Raw genomic sequence first — 21,432 nt, 5'->3', positions numbered from 1 at the left:
CTTTAAGAGAGCTGCTCTTTATTTATGTCTTACACACAGCAATTGCCACTGGTAGCAATACATAAATGCAATTTAATCATTTGCTTAGTACAAATCCTGCTTAGGAATCACCACAATTTTTAGGCAAAACAAGATAATTGAAGTTAATGAAGCATGGCAGACTGCTGTATAGAAATGCACCATAATTGGTACTCATTATCAAAATGGTGTCCCAAAGCCTCCCTGATTCTAATAGCCCCCCATTGTGCCCATCTAATAGCCATGGTATCTGGCTGCTCAAAATCAGCAGCCAGGCAATCTGCCTCAGTATTCCACCCCAGGGGAAACTTTTCACCCCTAGGCCTGGTCTACACTACGAGTTTAAGTCGAATTTAGCAGCATTATCTCGATTTAACCCTGCACCTGTCCACACGACAAAACCCTTTTTTCGACTTAAAGGGCTCTTAAAATCGATTTCTTTACTCCAACACCGACGAGGAGATTAGCGCTGAAATCGGCCATGCTGGGTCGAATTTGGGGTACTGTGGACGCAATTCGATGGTATTGGCCTCCGGGAGCTAACCCAAGGTGTTCAGTTGGGACCACTCTAGACAGCGCTCTCAACTCAGATACACTGGCCAGGTATACAGGAAAAGTCACGCAAACTTTTGAATTTCATTTCCTCTTTCGCCAGCGAGGCAAGCTCACCTGCACTGGTCACCATGCAGAGCTCATCATCACAGGAGACAGCACTCTGAGCTTGGATACATTGGCCACGTGTACAGGAAAAGCCCCGGGAACTTTTGAATCTCATTTCCTGTTTGGCCAGGCGAGCTCATCAGCACAGGTCACCATGCAGAGCTCATCAGCACAGGTGATCATGCAGTCCCAGAATCAAAAAAGAGCTCCAGCATGAACCAAAGGGGAGGTACTGGATCTGATCGCTGTGTGGGGAGAGGAATCCATGCTATCAGAACTACGTTCCAAAAGATGAAATGCAAAAACATTTCAAAAAATCTCCGAGGCCATGAGGGACAGAGGCTACAGCAGGGATGCAACACAGTGCCACATGAAACTTAAGGAGCTCAGACAAGCGTACCAGAAAACCAAAGAATCAAACGGACGCACTGGGACAGAGCCCCAGACATGCCGCTTCTACGCTGAGCTGCACGCAATTTGGGGAGGGGGGGGCACCACTACCCCACTCCTGTCCGTGGACTCCAACGATGGGGTACTCTCCGCCATGCCTGAGAATTTTGCGGATGGGGAAGATGATGAGGAGGAGGACGAGCTTGAGGAGAGCACACAGCACACCGTTCTCCCCAACAGCCAGGATCTTTTGCTCACCCTGACTGAAATACCCTCCCAACCCAACGAAGCCAGAGAAGAGACCTCCGGTGAATGTACCTTTTAAAATATAATACACGTTATAAAAGCAAGTGTTTTTTAATGATTAAGTAGCCCTGAGGACTTGGGATGCATTCATGGTTAGTACAGCTACTCATTTCCATTTGAATCTCATTTCCTGTTTGGCCAGGCGAGCTCATCATCACAGGAGACCATGCAGTCCCAGAATCGAAAAAGAGCTCCAGCATAGACCGAACAGGAGGTACGGGTTCTGACCGCTGTATGGGGAGACGAATCCGTGCTGGCAGAACTCCGTTCAAAAAGACAAAATGCCAAAATATTTGAAAAAGTCTCCAATGGCATGAAGAACAAAGGCTATAACAGGGACCAGCAGCAGTGCCGCGTGAAAATTAAGGAGCTCAGCCAAGCCTACCAAAAAACCAGAGAGGCAAACGGCCGCTCCGGTTCAGAGCCCCAGACATGCCGCTTTTATGATGAGCTGCATGCCATTCTAGGGGGTGCAGCCACCACTACTCCAACCCTGTGCTTTGACTCCATCCAAGGAGTGGCAGGCAACACGGAAGTGGGTTTTGGGGTGAGGAAGACGATGATGAGAAAGAGGTTGTAGGTAGCTCACAGCAAGGAAGCTGAGAAACTGGTTTCCCCAACAGCCAGGATCTGTTTCTCACCCTGGACCTGGAGCCAGTTCCCCCTGAACCCACCCAAGGCGGGCTCCCAGACCCTGAAGGCGGAGAAGGGACCTCTGGTGAGTGTAGCTTTGTAAATATTATACATCGTTTAAAAGCAAGTGTGTTTAATGATTAATTTGCCCTGGCATTCGTGGCCAGTACAGCGACTGGAAAAGTCTGTTAACGTGTCTGGGGATGGAGCGGAAATCCTGCAGAGACATCGCCATAAAGCTCTCCTGGATGTACTCCCAAAGCCCTTGCAAAAGGTTTCTGGGGAGGGCAACCTTATTCCGTCCTTTATGGTAGGACACTTTACCATACCAGGCCAGTAGCACGTAATCGGGAATCATTGCGGAACAAAGCATTGCAGCGTACGGTCCTGGTGTTTGCTGGCATTCAAACAACATCCGTTCTTTATCTCTCTGTATTACCCTCAGGAGAGTGATATCATTCATGCTCACCTGGTTGAAATAGGGTGGTTTTAGTAAGCGGACATTCAGAGGTGCCCATTCCTGCTGGGCTGTTTGCCTGAGACTACACAGAAATCTTCCCCACTGTTAGCCACGCAGTGAAGGGAGGGGTGAAGCCATCATCCCAGAGAATTGGGTGTATGTGTGTGCCTGCGGGGGGGCGTTAGTTGGGTTTCTGCTGTACGTGAACCCGGAAACCACAGCCCCTCCTTTTAAATTGCCAACCCATTTTTAATGGGCAACCCAACAGCTACTTCGTATGGGAAATGATGGCACTGCTGTTTGACGCCATTCCCACATGTTATGAAGCTTAAAGAAGCCAAAAGACTGTGGCTTACCATGGCTGCCTGCAAGCCAAATTCCGCTGCCCGGCCCTGCATGAGTGATCTCTCACAGCAAACTGGCATACCCTCAATAAGAGGCAAAATGCGAGCTTGTAATGAAAGCACATATGCTATGTAATGTTAATAGCAAGGTTTACCGTGAAAGAGTATACCCATTGTTCTATGTAATGTTAACAGCAAGGTTTACCGTGAAACAGTATACCCATTGTTCTATAAAATGTGTCTTTTTAACTACCACTCTCCCTTTTTTTTCCCCTCCACCAGCTGGATATGTTTCTCCTTCCCAGAGTCTAGCAAAGACTAGAAGGCGAAAAAAACGCACTTGTGATGAAAAGTTCTCTGACCTCATGCTGTCCTCCCACACTGACAGAGCACAGCAAAATACATAAAGGCAGACAATCTCAGAGTGCAGGAAAACACAATATGGCCGCGAGGAGAGGTGGCGGGCTGAAGATGGTAGGTGGCGTCAGCTTGCTGAAAGAAGGCAGGAGTCAGTGCTCAGGCTCCTGTGGGATCTAACTCATATGCTCCAGCATATGGTTGAGCTACAGGAAAGGCAGCAGGAGAAAAGAGTGCCGCTACAGCCCCTGTGTAACCAACTGCCCTCCTCCTCAAGTTCCATAGGCTCCTCACCCAGACACCCAAGAACGTGGTGGGGGGGGCCCTCCGGCCACTCCACCCCAGAGGATTGCCCAAGCAACAGAAGGCTGGCATTCAATAAGTTTTAAAGTGCTGTGTGGCCTTGTCCCTCCCTCCTTCACCACCCCACCCGGTGCTTCCCTCCTCCACCACCCCTCCCGGGCTACCTTGGCAGTTATCCCTCTATTTGTGTGATGAATAAATAAAGAATGCATGAATGTGAAGCAACAATTACTCTATTGCCTCTGCAAGCGGTGATTGAAGGGGGGAGGGGAGGGTGCTTAGCTTATTGGAAAGTAGAGTGAAACTGGGAGGGGTGTAGGGGTGGGGGGGTTTGGTTTCCACCAAGGAGAAACAATCAGAACTTTCACACCGTAGCCTGGCCAGTCATGAAACTGGTTTTCAAAGCTTCTCTGATGTGCACTGCACCCTCCTGTACTCTTCTAACCGCCCTGGTGTCTGGCTGCGCATAATCAGCAGCCAGGCGATTTGCCTCAACCTCCCACACTGCCATAAACGTCTTCCCCCTTACTCTCACAGATATTGTAGAGCACACAGCAAGCAATAATAACAATGGGAATATTGGTTTCGCTGAGGTCTAACCGAGTCAGTAAACTGTACCAGCACGCTTTTAAATGCCCAAATGCACATTCTACCACCGTTCTGCACTTGCTCAGCCTATAGTTGAACAGCTCCTGACTACTGTCCAGGGTGCCTGTGTATGGCTTCATGAACTACGGCATTAAGGGGTAGGCTGGGTCCCCAAGGATAACTATAGGCATTTCAACATCCCCAACGGTTATTTTCTGGTCTGGGAATAAAGTCCCTTCCTGCAGCTTTTGAAACAGACCAGAGTTCCTGAAGATGCGAGCGTCATGTACCTTTCCTGGCCACCCCAAGTTGATGTTGGTGAAATGTCCCTTGTGATCTACCAGTGCTTGCAGGACCATTGAAAAGTACCCCTTGCGGTTTATGTACTTGCTGCCTTGGCTCTCCGGTGCCAAGATAGGGATATGGGTTCCGTCTATGGCCCCACCAGTTAGGGAATCCCTTTGCAGCAAAGCCATCCACTATGACCTACACATTTCCCAGAGTCACTACCTTTGATAGCAGCAGCTCAATGATTGCGTTGGCTACTTGCATCACAGCAACCCCCCACAGTAGATTTGCCCACTCCAAACTGATTCCCGACTGACCGGTAGCTGTCTGGTGGTGCAAGCTTCCACAGGGCTATCGCCCCTTGCTTCTCAACTGTGAGGGCTGCTCTCATCTTGGTATTCTTGTGCTTCAGGGCAGGGGAAAGCAAGTCACAAAGTTCCATGAAAGTGCCCTTACGCATGAGAAAGTTTCGCAGCCACTGGGAATCATCCCAGACCTGCAACACTACGCAGTCCCACCACTCTGTGCTTGTTTCCCAGGCCCAGAATCGGTGTTCCATGCCATGAACCTGCCCAATTGACACCAGGATGTGCACATTGCAGGGGTCCGTACTTTGTGAGAAGTCTATGTCCATGTCCTCATCACTCTCATCACCACGCTGCAGTAGCTACTTCCTCAGCTGGTTTCGCTTTTCTTGCAGGTTTTAGTCCTGCATATCCTGCTGGATAATGCGGGCAGCGTTTACAGTGCTCATACTTGCCACAGTGATCTGAGCGGGCTCCATGTTCCCAGTGCTATGGCGTCTGTGCTGAAAAAAGGCGCGAAACAATTGTCTGCCATTGCTCTGATGCAGGGAGGGGCGACTGACAACATGGCTTTCAGGGAATTAAAATCAACAAAGGGGGTGGCTTTGCATCAAAGGAAAAACAGAATGGCCCCCTCAAGGATAGAACTCAAAACCCTAGGTTTAGCAGGCTGTTGATTTCATGGAGGGAGGGAGGAGAAAATAAAAACAACACAAATCTGGTCTATTTCTTGTTTTGATCCACTTCATCTATTTTTATATATCTTGCTGGCAGCAGACCGTGCAGTATGACTGCTGGCCATCGTCGTCTCCTGGCTGCTCATTAAAAGACGATGCAGTAGGACTGCCGGCAGGACTGAATTGCCATGAGATGAAACTTAAAAGGGTAATGACCTGGCTGAGTCACTCCCATGTTTGCCCAAGTGCTCCTGACGTCTCCGAGGTCGGTTAAAAGAGCACCCTGGAGTATGTCGACGATGGCTACCAGTCATACTGCACTGTCTGCTGCCAAAAGGCAATGAGCGGCTGCTGTGTAGCAATGCAGTACCGCGTCTGCCAACACCCCGGAGACATATGGTGACGGTGAGCTGAGCGGGCTCCACGCTTGCCGTGGTATGGCGTCTGCTCGGGTAACCCAGGAAAAAAGGCACGAAACGGTTGTCTGCCATTGCTTTCACGGAGGGAGGGAGGGAGGGAAGGGGGGCCTGATAATTTGTACCCAGAACCTCCCGCAACAATGTTTTTGCCCCATCAGGCATTGGGATTTCTACCCAGAATTCAAATGGGCGGCGGAGACGGCGGGAACTGTGGGATACCCACAGTGCAACACTCCGGAAGTCGACGGTTCCCTCAGTACTGTGGACACACGCCACCGACTAAATGCTGGATAAATGTAGTAAGACCATTTGTGTAGGGACACGCACAATCGACTGTATAAAAACGCTTTCTACAAAACCGAATTCTATAAATTCGACCTAATTTCGTAGTGTAGACATAGCCTTAGACTCATAAGTATTATGGAGTGTGCAGCAGGCTGCTATGACCATGGGAATGTTTTCCTCAGTCAGGCCTAATCTGCCATAAAGGCAGTGCCAGCATGCTTTTAATCTGCGAAAGGCACATTCCACAGTCATTCTGCACCTGCTCAGCCTGTTATTGAAGCACTCCTTGCTGCTGTCCAGGTTTGCCGGGTAAGGCTTCCTGTGTCATGGGAGAAAGGAGTACGCTGGGTCTCCCAGAATCACTATGGGCATTTCAACATCCCCTACTGGAATCTTCTGATCTGGAAATAAAGTCCCTGCTTGCAGCTTTCTGTACAAGCCAGTATTCCTTAAGATGCGTGTGTCATGTACCTTCCTGAACCACCCCGCGTTGATGTCAGTGAAATGCCTATGGTGATACTCAAGCGCCTGCACACCATAGGGAAGTATCCCTTTCTACTGATGTACTCCACCCCAAGACGGTCTGGGGCCAAAATGGGAATATGCATGCCATCTATTGCCCCTCCACAATTAGGGAATCCCATTGCTGCAAAGCCATCCACTATTTCACACACATTGCCAAGAGTTACTGTCCTTCACAGCAAGATGTTCTCTCACACTTGCATTGACTCTGCCTCAACAGCGTACTTCCTGACTCCAAACTGATTTGCGACCAATGGGTAGCAGTCTGGAGTCACCAGCTTCCACACAGCGATCGCCATGTGCTTCTCCACTAAGAGGGCAAATCTCATTTTGGTGTCCTTGCACTGTAGTGCTGGGGCGAACTCCACACAGCTGGGGGACTGAAAGGATACATCATTAAACTGAAATCTTCATTACATTGTTTAGATGTGGTATGTCTTATAAGTGTATATTTAGGGCAAATGGATTGAGTATTTCCAGGTTTACTATAAACTCAAAATCTGGGAAACTAAATGGGGATGAAACAAAGTAAAATAATTGATGGAGGGGATGGGGAAGAAGATGAAAAAGAGGGCTAAGCTGAAGGTGCTAGAGAAGGTATCAGGACTGATAGTGCCTCCGACAGAAAACAAAGTCACACTTCTCTGTTGAACTTTGCCATTTCAAGAGTGCAAAAAGTCTCCAGGTCCAGTTAAGTGATTTGCTTGGTGTCAGGATCCCAAATATGGATGTGATTCCGGTACATGAGAATTATGAAGGGGGCAGTGGTGTAGGGTAAATGCAAGTAAAGCAGATGTGCTAACTTCTTACAGTGTTGCCAAACTTAAGAGCTAAATTCCAACACCACAGTGACTGAATACCTTAAAGCAAATTTACTGTATCCCATCTCTACCTTCTGTGGGGGTCTTCTGCAGTAGTGAGATCGGACACTTTTCAACTTTCTCTGCTATTAAAAAGCTAAGCATCTTACCCTCCTTTTTAACTTTCAAACTATTAGGGAAGGAAGGAAAGTAGTCTAACCCAACCTTTTGTCTAAGGTTCTTGATCTATTGAATTTAGTAGTCTTTCACACCACATTTTTGGTGTAATATGGAAAAATCATCAGCTTTTCCTTTCCACGTTAGATTTTTGAGTTCATGGGCTTTTTAAAGAATGAGTTCCTTAATACTACATTTTAAACATCTTACAGTTAAGGCCTGGGCCTTCGCATTTGGAGGGGGTTTTGGTGCAAGAGAGGTGTGGGCTCTCTCAATATCTACATTCTGATCCAGGGGAAGACACAAAAGCCCTAGCAGTATGGTGGATAAAAATTCCAGAGGCCTCCCTTTTTCCATCTCCTCTGGAAGACCCACCATTCTCAGATTGTTTCTCCTCGATCTTCCTTCCAGATCATTAACCTTCTCCTACAGTGTTTTAATAGCCATTTCCTGTTGCTTTAAGATTATATTCATGGTACTCCCCGTGTCTTCTAGCAAGGAGAGTATATTAGCAGCTTCCCCATAGTCTTGATGCCAAGCTTTGCAAATTAGCTTGATGTGTACTAGTAATATGTTTGATCTCAGTTATATCTTGTGATACAAATTCCAAGAGAATGGACATCATGACCAAAACTTTTAGCCAGTCCATAATTTTATCTAGTCTCAAAGGGGTGGACTCTCCCTGATCAGCCATCCTGGCCCTAGAAGGGCCGTCTGACAATATCTGTTTTTTAGGATTTTGTGGAAATGTTTGAGACAGTGTGAATCCTCCTATTATTAACAGTTTTATTCCTCTTTTTTGGTAGGTAAGTTTCAGATTTCTATTATAGGACTTTCATGCACAAGACTTTTTTCAGCACAGAATTTTTATTTTGATACTTAATAAATGTGTCAGGGAAAATTTAATAAGAATCTATTAAATGGAAAAATTCTGGCATTCTTTGGTTTTCCATCAAAAGTAGAATTAACTGTGCAGCTTGAGAAGAATATTTCTGCTCTCTACATTATCACTTTTGGAAAGGATAGGGACTGTGGCTGGTCTGGATGTATATATAGTAACACATAAGGAATACATTCCTTGACACTGTCTCCAGAACATCAAATTTAATTCATTTCATGGAACACATGTGGGATAGCCCCTTTCTGGATTTTGGGGCCTGAATCTGCTGCCTATTAGGTTACCTAAAGTCATGGCTCTTCTGAGCATACATATGGGTGCAAGCATCAAACAGCATTTAGCTATACATGTTTAACTGGAAATGTTCACGTGCAGGTGGAAGCTAGAGGGTTACGTATGGAGGAAGTATACTTTATTATTACTTATTTATATAGCTCAATAGATGTGCATGGTGATTCACAGAACAAAGAGAGAGATTCCCTGTCCAGAAAAACTTACAATATAAAGAACAGAGGAACAAGAGGGACTGTTTGAATTTAGGATGACAAGAGTGTTATATGGGCCACATGGGAAGCTAGCATTGGAGTCTTGGTGGTTAACATTTTTAAGTTATTAATCATTTTCATATGTTTAGCACTATAGCTTTATAGAAGAGCTTGACGAACTTTGTTCTGAGATGGTGTTGAGAGGAACGAACGCATGGGGGGCAGCATGAAAAAAAGTACGGAAGTGGCTGTGGGAGAAGAATATAAAGTTGGCATCCCGATTAGCAATTTGTATTGCGCAAAAGGATTATAAGCTCATCTGATGATTATATATGCTAAAGACTGTGATAAATTAATAATTAATTCAGCAGATACACTAATGTTAATTTATTTCACTGCACAGCAGTAGATATAATGTCACTGAGTTAAATGTGTGTCACATTTCCCATGGCCTCAAAACTGTTCTACAAAACCTGCAACTATACTCGTAAAACAAATAATTAGGTGAACAAATGCAAAGCAAATATAACTTAATTTTACATGTGCAGTTTTGGGGGCACCATAAAATTGTTCCTCAAATTGTCAGTTCACAACGAAAATATTTTTTTAAATATTTTCTGTTGCATAAAAATAATGTTAAAATGAAACTGACTAGAAATTAACTATGAACAAAAGTGAAAGTGACTGTATTTTCATTTGCCAATCTTGAGAAAAATGAGAACACCCGTAGCATAAGAAGTAAAACATAAATTATTTTAAATCCTTTCATTTATAAAAGTTAAGAGTAGGAAAGGAAATTTGCTTTTTTAAAAACAGTGATATCTAACACTGTAGTGTACTGTGAAAGGGACAAAGAAACAGTGGGCACATTGTCTCTTGCATTAAAGAACAGCTGTGCAAAGGACCCCAAAATGTGGCTGCTTTTTGTCACAACTCTGACAAACATAATTCAGCAGCATCCACTAATGATGATGTCCTCTGCCTCTCATTCGCATTTCCATTAGAAACACCATTTTATCAATACCTTTTTCATTTGGGTAGAAATTTTGATTTTGGGTGAAACTTTGTTTCAAGCTTTGAGATAAGAAGCCAGTGTCTTTTCTGGTAAGGGGAATTTAGTGCCAGGAAGATTACAGGTAGCCAAGTGATGGCCCTGGAGACTGAAGTCCTCTGTTTATTCACAGAATAAGTACAACACAAGCAGTGCCCATGTAAGCTTCCTCAGACTACCTGCTAATGTTCTTTCACCCTTAGAGAATGTCAGGGCTGAACTGTAGCTCACACAATAGGCCCATTCAATCCTTGGCCTCTGCTCAGAATATAAACAAAGATGTCAATTGTGATGGTAGTTTTTGTGATTTGGATACCGGTCCACTAGGAATCATCTAAGGGCTATCAGTGGTTGTTCCCTATTTCTCTGCTTGTAACATTTTGAACTGATGATTTAATATGCAGATATATTACATCAAATATCCATTTCTAAGTAGTTCCATATAATGCATGAATCATCAAAAAAGTGGCAACAGAGTCAAAGGGCTGTCTAATAATTACTATATTATTGACAACATATAAAACACACTTTCATTAAAATTATTGAATCTGCATTGTTGTATCATTCTTATCAACTATGATTTTTAAAATTACATATTCACATGTTTGAATATCATTCTCAAACATATAATGAAATAAGCATACTTTTGAAATCTCCATCACCAAATGTCAGTGGATAAGCTCCGGGCTTTTCAATCTTGTACATTTCTTCTATAAAAAGGATTTTGCAATCATTTATTATGTCTTCTGGGCCTCTGGAGGGGGGGGAAAAAGAAAAGTATATTTAACTTTGTTTCTTTGATTCCTGTTGCTGTAATTGATAAACCTTGAGGAAGAGCTATAGCTAATAATCAGTGCCAGTTTTAATTTTTAAAATCCATAGAATTTTGGACTGTAGCTGTATTTACTTATTGCTCATTTTAAGCCGTCACAACCATTACATGCAGCACTGAATAATTTGGTCTAAACTGACAATAAAAATTCAACATAACGATATAACTTTTAACAAAGCCAAAACAATAAATAATTTACATCAGCACAAGGTAAATTAAATAACAAGCTAAAGAGTATCATCATATTGCAGATCAGCTAGTGCAAATATCAAAGGCACCAACTGATAGTTCATTCATTGAAAGTATTTTTTTAAGTTGTTTCTCAAACATTAAAATACTGTTTTGTTATCCAAAGTTAGCAACAGCAGACCAGACAAAATCAAAAGCTAGCAATGGCAGACCAGACAAAATGCAAAACACTCAAGAGGCACTATACATTATAGCAAACCTAAAAGAATTCTTATTGGCAATGATATAATAGAATTATACTGTTAGCAATGACAATGAATAGTGACTTATAACTGTGTTATAATATGCACTACTGAACTTAAACAGAAAGAAAAAATAATATGGTAAATAGTTTAAATTCTCATTGTACAAAAATCCTTTCAAACATTTTCAGTGTCTAAATGTTCAGGTTTCTTTTAAGTTTCACTTTAACGCTGACTTTCTTGGATTTCTAAACGTTTCAGAAAACTAAGGCCCCAAATCCAGCAAGAACAGATACAATATTCTAGTACATATTATAGTACGTATTCTTACACCCTTGACCACAGAGGGACTTTTTTTGACAGATGTCACAGTGCACAAACTCCCAATGGTACACAGCTAGTACTTCAAAGAACAAAACATTCATATTAAATGGGTGATGGAGGCCATTAATGAGTAAAGATAAAGATTTTAATCTCATACCCCCTACTCCACTTAATTTTCCTCCCGCTTTCCCAACTGATTTTAACTGCGACGGGTGACTGACAGAAAACTTTAGTCCTTCACTGTGCCAAGTTGTCTTTTCAGCTGCTATTTGTGGATCTCTTGCCACTTTCAATTTTACAATATAAAACTAAATTAGGAATTGTTCACAGTATTACCAATTTAGAGCCAAATCCTGCAAGTACTTACTACTTAGCAAGTCCCATTGACTTCAGCGGGCTACAGCTATTAAGTGGCTATAGGATCAAGCTGTTATACCCAAGAAGGGAAATTAGTTTCCTAATTGTAATTTTTATTTCTCATTATTGAGGGCATCCACTGATCTGGACATGACTTTATATTAGACCTGCTCATTCCATCACTGTGGAGGAAATCTGTGCGCCCTATCCCCATCATAATTTAAACTCCCTCTGTTGGACTGCTGCAGCACCATATTCTGACCCCAGAAGAGGGCATCCAAAATGAAACTACATAAACAACCTGTTAGAAAATTTTAACAACACAGTAGACAGGATTATCAGAATTAAAAGAACAACACCTTTTAATCAAGAACATTGTGATGTGTGTAAGGAGAGTCTATCCAGACATGGGAAGGTCCTTTCCATGAAAGGAAACTAAATTTTCTCTCTCATACACTGGCTAGACATTACCTATAGGAATTCTCTCTTACTGTTTCTACTTCCTGTGGAGCAAAAGAAACAAATACAACATGACATTTTTCTAGAGGGATTCATAGCAATGGACAATGTATGTACTCATATAATTTTATGAATTTCAATTGTATTTGATCGCATGGTTTAGCTTGAATGAAGCCCAAAATACCAAAAGCTCAATGAAGGAGAAAAAAATCATTATGATCGTGTTTAGGAAAGGAATTGCAAATTTCAAGAAGCCGCACTGCAAGTGTCAAAGTATAAAGTTTTATGGTTCTCTGTCCAAAACTCTGAAGAACCTTTTGCAGAGTAACTTTAATGCTTCCAGGAGGCATCTCAGTGGCTATTTTGCATGTCTGGTATACATTCAATCTGACCCAAATAGAGACTGAAGACTGAGGAACTGAAACATGGTTTGAGACCTCCTATGAAAAACAAACAATAGTAGCGGACTTTCATCACTGGCATAGACAGATTTTAAAACCCATTTCATGCCAAAAGTGTGACATTGCTTTTCTTACTGATGCTTAAGTGTAGGGGGAAAAAAAGAGGAATGAAACAGATGGATTTAATTTGAATTCTGTTCATTTTTGGTTTTCTACAAGATCAGGAAATGGATTAAGTACCATCTTTTCAAGGAAGAATTGAAAATGGGTTTTTTAATTGAAAAAACTCCTAGTTCAAAAACTCTCCTGCCTGAAAGTAATTGCTATGAGGAAACAAGGAGAGGCTTCCAGTCTAGGATTAAAAGGGGGTTTTGTAGGGTTCTAATGAACCAGGCTGAAAGTGCCACAGCAAAGGTACAGTGGAAGTCGCATCTTACACGGGGATTAGGTTCTAAAGTCAGCGCGTAAGGCGAAAATCGCGTATACTCAAAATTACCCTTTAAAATCCCTTAAATTGCCCATAAATTACAGTATACTGTACATGGTTTTGTGTATACAACCCTGTACAGTAATATGTATACAGTAATGTACAGTATCTAATAAAGAGTACATATGCAAAATATAATTTTACAGTACCCTATTTTTAATTACAGGGGGTAAATACAGGGGGCCATCAGGGCTTGATGTCGATCCAGGAGACAGAGGTGACGGAGAGCTTGGGTGACGAAGAGCAAGTGGTAGACGAAGTGGTTGGCTCTGGTTCAGCTCAAGAAGTTGATTGTGTAAGCTCATCTGCTGCTGGTTGTTTTTCCTTGAAAAACATGGTGATCGGCAACTGTCACTGTTGTCTCTTGAGCTGCTTAAACATTTCTTGATAAGGTCTCAAGTCGTCCATAATACTACGTGTGATTTTTTGAGGCTTCGTTCCATAGGGGGGACAGTATTCGGAAATTAAATCATTCAAGTATTTTGTTGCTTGGAACACTTCTTCATAAATTTTCTGATTCCAACTTGCTGGCTCTTCCTGTTCTTCGTTATCTTTGGCTTCTGTAGACTATTTTATCAGTTCCTCTAATTCTTCGTTAGTCAATGTTTCTCTATGGCTCTCAATTAATTCTTCAATTTCTTCCTCAAGGATGTCGACAAAGCCATCACCACCCACTTGCCTGGCCACCTGAACAATGCCTCTCACTTCTTTGTCAATGGTCGGGAAACCCTTAAAAATGGTCGGGAAACCCCTAAAATCACACATTCTTTCCATAGGTTTCGCCAACATGCATTGACTGTTTCAGGCTTGACTGCATCCATTGTCTGTTTAATATAAGTGATGCAATTGGCAATGTTGAAGGACTTCCAACACTCCATCACATTAAGACTGGGATCGGCATCCATAACGCTACGTATCTGTGAGAACGTAAGCCTTGTGTACGTGGCCTTGAAACAGCGAATCATGCCTTGGTCAAGAGGTTGCAGGATGGAGGTGGTATTGGGGGGGGGGGGGGAGAAAGACTACTTCAACGTCGTTATGCACAAACTAGAGTGCCGCAGGGTGGCCAGGAGCATTGTCTATGATCAGCAATACTTTAAAGTCAAGTCCTTTCCTCTTCGAGGTACCGCCTGACCTCCGGAATGAAACACTTGTGGAACCAATCCAGAAATAATGCTGCTGTCACCCAAGACTTTTTATTTGATTGCCAGAACGCAGGCAGGAGATTTTTGTTCTTGCCTTTTAGGGCATGGGGATTTGCAGCCTTGTAGAGCAAGCCCGGCTTTATTAAATGCCCCACCGCATTGCCACAAAACAACACAGTCACACTGTCTTTAGCTGCTTTGAAGCCACGGGCTTGTCTTTCTGATTTCAAAATGTAAGTGCAGTTGGGCATTTTTTTCCAGTCTCATCAGCACTAAAAACTTGTTCCAGAAGATAGCCCTTTTCTTCTATGATTTTCTTTAATTGTTCGGGGTAGGCTTTTGCTGCCTCTTCATTGGCAGATGCAGCTTCCCCAGTAGTCTACACGTTTTTAAGGTTGAAGCAGTTCCTAAAACTGTTAAGCTGACCTTGGCTGGCTTTGAATTCCTTCTCATCAGAAGCCTATCCCTCTTTGGCGGGAGGTTTGAACAGCACTTAGAGACTAAGAGCCTTTTCTCGCAACGTGTTGCCATTGATAGGCACATGTTTACGGTTCATGTCTTCCAGCCATAAGTTTAATGCCTTTTCAGTCTTCACTAAAGTCTTATCACGCACCTGGTTCATCACCTTAGCAGTTATTGGAGCACTTAATGCCACGGCTTGACGAATTTCTCTCTCTCGAATCTTGATGGCATGGATGCTAGATTCGTTGTGGCCATATTTACACACCATGTTGGAGACCGACATACCATCTCCCAATAAGTCCAACACAGCCAGTTTTTCCTCCAGCGTTAGAACAGATCGCTGTTTCTTCAGCTGAGCACCAGATGAAGTAGTTGGCTTGCGCTTAGGGACCATGTTGTACGAAAAATACGTATCTTTAAACACTAGAATCACAGTCTGTGCGGCGAGATGATCACACTATGAGAGGCATGTGGGAACTGAGTCCGACTGAGGGAACAGCAGATTCATGTTGTCCATCTCACGCTCACTCCAGGGCATACACTCATTGAGTGGAATGGTGGGTGGAATCACCCGCACTATTTACAGGTATCTTGTTTTTTTTTTTTTTTGCCGAGCGCGTATAGTTGGATCTGCATAAGTTAAATGCGCATATATGTCGTCTCACCTGTAATTGTAGCAGAGCTCCAATTTTGTGGCTCCTTAGAAGGTCTCCATGCACATGGAACACCTTTTAACATGCAATTTAGTCCATTTACTCATCATCATAATGCAGTACAACAATCAGAGAGAAGCAGCTCAGTGGGTAGCTTCATTTGGAAAAGAAATAACGACCTGGAAGCTGATTCTCTCATTGCTGCCCCCCAATTTTTTTAAACATTTTTATGTATTTAGATTTAAAATAAGAGAAGTTTTCCCAAGGATCTAGGTGCCCTAGTAAGTCATTAGTGATACAATAAAATCCTAGTAGCATCTATGTAATCATTTCAGCAGGTACTCTCTCTCTCACACACACACACACCGCAACTCTTTTCTCTCTCTCTCTCTCACACACACACACACACACACACACTCTTTTGCAGCATCCCAATTAAGGTCACTAAATTTCAGACCAAGAGGAGAGAAAGTTTCACAGCCCTGACAGAGAACCTCTTTTATAATGAGTGGGATCCAGCTCAGGTGCCCCTGCCGACTATAGTTGTGGTAATATAGCACAGGGAAAGAGATGATCCTTCAGGTAGAAGGTAAAGCTAGGACTACAATGGATGAGTTGATAGCGCTAAGTTAGTGCTCTAATTGCACTACCAGAGGCAGAACCTCTGGCCCGAAGGTGAAAGTGCTTTGACCCAAGCCCCAGAGGTTTCATGGAAGCGTTTGACCTACCTCCAGTATTTGCACGAACGAAAACGAAGCCCAGATTTCTCAGACTGAGGTTAGGTTTGGGGGGGAGGGAAGGAAACCTGCCTCTATTGTGGTGGAATGAGCATAAGCCACAAATAAGGTCTACAACAGTGAATGTATCTGTATGAAAACTGTTATTAATAGGACAGCAGGGTTCCTAGGTGATGGGAGAAAGGAGAAGAGGTCCAAATAGTCCAGTAAACATTAACCTTCTATTAGAACGTAAGAATGGCCATACTGGGTCAGACCAATGGTCCATCTAGCCCAGTATCTGATCTTCTGACAGCAGCCATTGTCAGATCCTTCAAAGGGAATTAATAGAACAGGGCAATCATCAAACGATCCGTCCCAGCATCCAGCAGTCAGAGGCCTAGGGCCACCAAGACCATGGGGTTACATCCATGTCCATCTTGGCTAATAGCCACTGATGGACCTATTCTCCATGAATTTACCTAATTCTTTTTGAATCCAAATAGTTTTGATCTCCACAACATCCCGGGGCAACAAGTTCCAGAGGTTGACAGTGTGTTGTGTGAAGAAATACTTCCCTATTTGTTTTAAATCTGCTGCCTATTAATTTCATGGGTGATTCCTGGTTCTCATGTTATGTAAAGGGGTAAATAAATTCCTTATTTGCTTTCTCCACACCGTTCATGATTTTACACACCTCTATCCTTAGTTATCTCTTTTCTAAACTGAATAGTCCCACTATTTTCACTTTCTCCTTATACAGAAGATATTCAATACCATTAATCATTTTTGTTGCCCTTCTCTGTACCTTTTATATTTTTAATATATCTTTTTGAGATGGCGGCACTAGAACTATATGCAGTATTCACGATGTGGGCATACCATAGATTTTGTCAGTTATTTTTAGTAAAAGTCATGGGCAGGCTGTGGGCAATAAACAAAAATTCATGGAAACCCAAGACATGTCTGTGACTTTTAGTAAAAATAACTAGGGGTAGAGGGGGAGGCCTGAAAGGGAGATGACTTAAGTGCAAGTGGGAAAGGAGGGATGAGAGCCCCAACCCCACTGGGGGAATGAAGGGGTGCGATGTCCAGCACCTGCTGCCGCAGCTGGGAGCTCCAGGAGTCCCCACTGCAGCCCCAGCAGCTGTGCACTTCGGGCCTTCGCTGGCTGACAGCTAAGCAGAAAATGTCACAGAGGTCTCTGAAAGTCACAGAATCCATGACCTAATCTTATCCTTACTCATTATACTTCCTAATGGTTCCTAATATTCTGTTAGCTTTTTTGACTGCACACTGAGCTGATGTTTTCTGAGAATTATCCAGGATGACTCCAAGATCGCTCTCTTGAGTGGTAACAGCCCTCAATTTTGTTTGTATAGTTGGGATTATATGTTTGTCAACATGCATTACTTTGCATTCATCAACACTGCATTTCATCTGCCATTCTGTCGCCCAGTCACCCAGTTCTGTGAGATCCCTTTGTAACTCTTCACAGTCTTCTTTGGATTTAACTATCCTGAGTAATCTTGTATAATCTCCAGACTTTGCCACCTCACTGTTTATCCCTTTTTCCAGATAATTAATGAATATGTTGAACAGCACTAGTTTCTTTGATGCCTATTATATCAATATCCTCATTTAATACCAGGCACCCAAGTTCACCCATCTTAATATTTAGACTTCTAGCATTCGTATACATGCACCCATAAAATTTAATTTTTTAATGTCTACCTTCATGTGAGGTAATTGAATGGGACTCTTATTTGACTGTGTCTCTTCAGTTTCTTCCTGTATTTTATCAATTTCTATCATTTCCTCTTTACCAGGATACAGAGAATCCTGTTAATAGATCATCCCAAGGGAATGTCTCTGTCTGACGCATGTGATCTTTCACCTGTCAGCTTTGCCCCAGCCCTTAGTTTAAAAACTCCTCTACACCCTTTTTAATTTTACATGCCAGCAATCTGATTCCATTTTGGTTTAGGTGGAGCCCATCCTCCCTCGAGGAAGAAGTTGCTTGGATTTTTGATACATTCGACATGGCCAAAAAGAGAGAGGAAGAGATCCTTGTCAAGGATATAAATTATACCTCTGGAGATGGCTAAAGTGTGAAGTATTTCTCTTGGGGAAGACTACTGGTAACATGAAGACTGATGTAGATGGAATTCCAAGACTCCCTTGGGGATGAACTTGGATTGCAGTCTCATCGCCACTTTGTCCCTGTGAAATTACATGTACAGTGGCATATAGGCTTGCTGATTCTCTGGGGGGAGGGATAGCTCAGTGGTTTGAGCATTGGCCTGCTAAACCCAGGGTTGTGAGTTCAATCCTTGAAGGGGCCATTTAGGGATCTGGGGCAAAAATTGGGGATTGGTCCTGCTTTGAGCAAGGGGTTAGACTAGATGACCTCCTGAGGTCCTTTCCAACCCTGATATTCTATGATTCCATGCTGGAATTATAGTAAGGTGGTATAAACAACACTGCAATTGTTCGCAGGCAGACTCAATAAACCACAGAAGAATCAAATAAAAGTGCCAGGTGGGAGTCAGATCTCTAAGTGGGAAGCAGGCATGAAAAAGGCCCTTCATCAAACTTGATTCTGTAGCATGTAAGAAATCTGAATGTGATCACCTGCTGTCAGGTGAACTTAGAGAGAGCTAAATGCCAGTCCTGCAGTACCCTCTTTCAGGAGCAAAACACAGGCCAGAATGTTTAAATCTGGGCTTTAACTGGATTCACATTATTTTGGGCTGCCCATACGAAAAACATTTTCCATTCTGAAGAATTGGCATTTCTACCAGAAGCCTTCCTGCCCGGTATAAGGACAGGTTTCAGAGTAGCAGCCGTGTTAGTCTATATCCACAAAAAGAAAAGGAGGACTTGTGGCACCTTAGAGACTAACAAATTTATTTGAGCATAAGCTTTCGTGAGCTACAGCTCATTTCATCGGATGCATTCAGTGGTCTCTTGCACCTGTTGGGAGCACTCCCTGTCAGCGATGCTCATCCAGATAGCATCCAGGCCATCGGGTACAGTGACTGCAGATCTGGATGCAGTATCTGACCCTGGTTCCGAGTCACTGTTGTCTGAGCAAAAGGGAAGGTGTGTGGGTGATAGACCTATGATAGGTATCCAGCCACATGGTAACAGTAGCTTTGTCCTGTCTAATCTTGGATATTATTCTGCAGGTGAGGGGGACTGGTGGAAAGGCATAGGAGGACTCGAGATCACCAAAGAAGTAAAGCATCTGGCAGAGATTGTAGGCTCATGCCTCCCCTGGAGCAGACAGCCTTGCATTTGGCATTCTCTACCATGGCAAACAAATTTATGGATGGGGTCCCCCATTGTTAGAATACTGTATCTGATATGGATTTCCACAGCAACCACTCATGGTTAGTTACCATTTTTCTGCTCTAGAAGTCAGCAAGGTCTTTCCTGATCCCTGGTGAATGAAGAGCCGGTGGTATCACCCTGTGTCAGCAGTGATATTTCCATAACTTGATGGCATCCCCCATTATTTGATATAGTGCATTCCTGGCATATTGTCCAGCAGAATCTGCACTACAGCGTTCCACAAAACAAGCAGGAATGTTATGCAGGCTAACCTGATGGTCTTCTGCTCTAGGATGTTAATGTGTAACCTCAGGTTGTCCAGAGACTCATAAACCCTTGTATTTGGAGGCGATTCAGGTGGTCAACCCAACTTTTTCCTGAAGCACCAATAAACAGGTGTCATTACGAGGAAGGAGCTTGAAAAAGACCCTTCCTCACATTAAAGGGTTGCAGCCACCACATAAGTTCTCACAGGTCTTGGAACAGGAGAGACACAAATCTGTTCATATGATATTTAGATGGAGGAATACACTGTCATTAGCCAGCATCATAATCACCACAGGCAAAGTCTGGCAAGCAATGTCACACATATATACATACATACATGTTTCTAGTAATCCCAGACACATGCAAACCATTGTGGAAAGTTTCATCCTTATGTCATGTATGAGTGACTGAAGGAACCTGACTCTATCCTCTAGCAGATATGCTCATGCTGACTAAGTCAAATAGGGCCCCAGTAAATTCTACTGGCCAGGATGATGTGGCAGACTGCTTTTGTAGTTCATCTGGAATCTTAACTGAGAGACCAGGGAAAGGTCTTCCTCTAGGGCTATCTTGGTCTTGCCAAGCCTGTGTTCCTGAGAAATCTCCTCTATAGCTCCTAAATAGCACAACAAAGCCACTTGTTTGGTTTGTAAAAGGTCTTGTGAAAGAGGGACAGGGCAGAGCAAAGGGGAAGGGGTAAGGAAAGTCACTTCCAGTTCTCATCTCCCACCTCCGTCTGTCAGTCATAATGTCTGACCAGGCCCAGTGAATGGGGCAATACTGCTTCCAAAAGAAGTGCTTCAGAGACTACTCCTGGTGCAGCTCTTGAACAAGCAGTCAAATTTACTAACTGGTGGGTTTAATAGTCTCTTACTTCTTGCTTATGAGGGCGATTCTGGGCAATTTTTATACTTTGGCAAGTGTGAGTGAGAGATCATTCAAAGAGTAGTATCACTAATAAAACAGCATCCAATTAAAAGAATCTGTATGTTCTCTGGTGATAGAATATAATCACTGCAAAGAATTGATATATCATCTTCATTATATTCTGCAGGCTCCAGAAATTTAGAGAATATTAAAGAAAAAGCAGCTCACACCAGACAGGTGTCTTCTGTAGAGCTTTTAAACAAGACGAGAGGAGGAAAACACCACCCTATGCAAGTCTGTGCTCACTAATGAATAGAACCTTGTATTACCACATAAAGTAGTGATTTGTGCCATCTGTATCTTTAGAGAGCATGTAAATCTCCTTGTGGTACTTTCATGACAGCACTGTAATAAGAGCTGCAGTTACAAACACAGGAAAGTCACTTCAATGGTGAAAGTAGGTGCCAGTGGAGTTCACTCCTAATAAATATTCTACTCAGCTTTGTTTGGGTGAGTGACCAAAAGGATAGTAGTGGCAGGAAGTTTATATAAACTGTGTGGAATGGAGAAAAAAAATCTGTTAACTACCTTTGTAACTGTTCTTCTTTTAAATGTGATGCAGACATGTATTCTACATGGGTGTGCATGCCCTGCACACTAGAGCTGAAGAGCTTTACCTAGCAGTACATGCAGGGCGATGCTCACGCCCTGCAACAACAGCCCCTCCCC

General features: G+C 43.1%; 1 protein-coding gene across 1 annotated transcript in view; it reads right to left on the bottom strand.

The window, feature by feature from the left end:
* The window catches only part of UHRF2 (ubiquitin like with PHD and ring finger domains 2), a 173,129-nt gene that overhangs the window by 66,220 nt on the left and 85,477 nt on the right, over window positions 1–21,432 (bottom strand). The window contains exon 5 of the mRNA XM_084629196.1: window positions 10,611–10,720. Coding sequence (XP_084485322.1) covers window positions 10,611–10,720 — 110 coding nt within the window. The remainder of the gene's footprint in view (window positions 1–10,610; window positions 10,721–21,432) is intronic.

The sequence above is a fragment of the Lepidochelys olivacea genome, assembly GCF_965140295.1.
Source record: "Lepidochelys olivacea isolate rLepOli2 genome assembly, chromosome: 5".
NCBI classification, from domain to species: Eukaryota; Metazoa; Chordata; order Testudines; family Cheloniidae; genus Lepidochelys; species Lepidochelys olivacea.
Note: the sequence above shows the minus strand (reverse complement) of the source record. Positions and strands in the feature narration are given on the sequence as shown.